Source organism: Penaeus japonicus, unplaced genomic scaffold (assembly GCF_977035675.1).
Source record: "Penaeus japonicus unplaced genomic scaffold, GWHDUDI00000001_assembly GWHDUDI00000009, whole genome shotgun sequence".
In the NCBI taxonomy this organism is placed as follows: Eukaryota; Metazoa; Arthropoda; class Malacostraca; order Decapoda; family Penaeidae; genus Penaeus; species Penaeus japonicus.
Window position 1 is genome coordinate 33,168,790 of NW_028234411.1, and position 1,175 is coordinate 33,169,964.

The 1,175-nt window shown below is 59.7% G+C and overlaps 1 protein-coding gene across 1 annotated transcript in view; it reads right to left on the reverse strand.

The window, feature by feature from the left end:
• Window positions 1-533: 533 nt before the first annotated feature.
• Window positions 534-1,175, reverse strand: part of LOC147471364 (uncharacterized) — a 931-nt gene continuing 289 nt past the window's right edge. Inside the window, exon 1 of the mRNA XM_086540017.1 lies at window positions 534-1,175. This exon is cut by the window's right edge and continues 289 nt beyond it. Within this exon, the coding sequence (XP_086396143.1) occupies window positions 640-1,175 (536 nt within the window). The 3' untranslated portion in view covers window positions 534-639.

A 1,175-nucleotide genomic window follows, 5' to 3' on the forward strand; every position in this document is an offset into this window, starting at 1 on the left:
CTGCACGCTCCACTTCCTCACAAGTGCCCAGCTTTGCACCAGCTGGCATCTTCTGGGCCTTATCAGAGAAGTTAGCCACCAACACTGTAACTAACCCCTCACCCGCTCCAACGAGGCTCCGCCCAACTGCTACACCATCAGCCAGCTGCAGGTTTTGGATGGGCTCCACTAGGCCCTCTACTCCACGCATCACTCTTGACAGTCGACACTGGATCCTAGACTCTGTCCTGGGGGCAAGGTGCAGTCGCTCAGCCGTAACTACCTCTGCACAGCCAACCTCTGGAAGCAAGGGCACATCTTCACCGTGCACCCTCACCAGCTTCCGTCCAAGGTCGACACACGCCTTACTCTGCGTTAGGTAGTCAAGGCCCAGCAGGCAGGGCTCGTCCAGATCAGCGACATACACCGGCAGTCGTTGCACCGCGCTGCCTACGCCGATACGAGCCTCCACTGGCCCCTTGAGCTGCACACAATGCCCCGTGACACCACACAGTCTCTGTGGTGCGTCTGGAAGTCGCGTTGTGGCCAACATATCAGGCCGCACTAGAGTCTTCTCAGCCCCAGTGTCCACTGTCAGGCGGCATGGCTTTCCATCTACTGAGCCCTCCACCTGCATCGTGCTGGATGTTCGACGGCAGCTTACACAAGTCGGGGCCCGGGGACCGAGGACGGCTGGGTTTCGGCCCCCTTCTCCAGCCTGTCCGAGTTTTCCGCCTGTACCACTTCCTTAGCCTTAGGGCAGGCACTCGGGTTGTGACCAGACCTGCCACAGTCCTTGCAGTACTGTTGGAAGGCATCAGAATCCGTCCGGTTGAGAGGACGCGTTCTCCGCTCCCTCCGACACTGACTACGTCTGTGCCCTTTCTCACCGCAGCCCCAACACAAGCCTTGGAAAGTACCCGGGCTCACCTTCCTCAACGCTACCTTCTCTACTTTAGCCTTCCTACCCTGGAGGTCACGGCGGGGCTGAGCAGCTGGCCCTAGGCCACTGCTTGCCTTCAGAAAGGCCTCGAACTCCAAGGCCCTCGCCAGCGCCACCTGCAGGTCCTCCGGGTGTGCCTGCTTGACGTAGATTTGCAGCTGCTGGTCCTGCAAAGCGTCGACAAAGAAATCGCGGGCCAGTACCACGATCATCTCTTCTGCAGCCGTAGGGTACGACCTCCTTACCAGCGCCT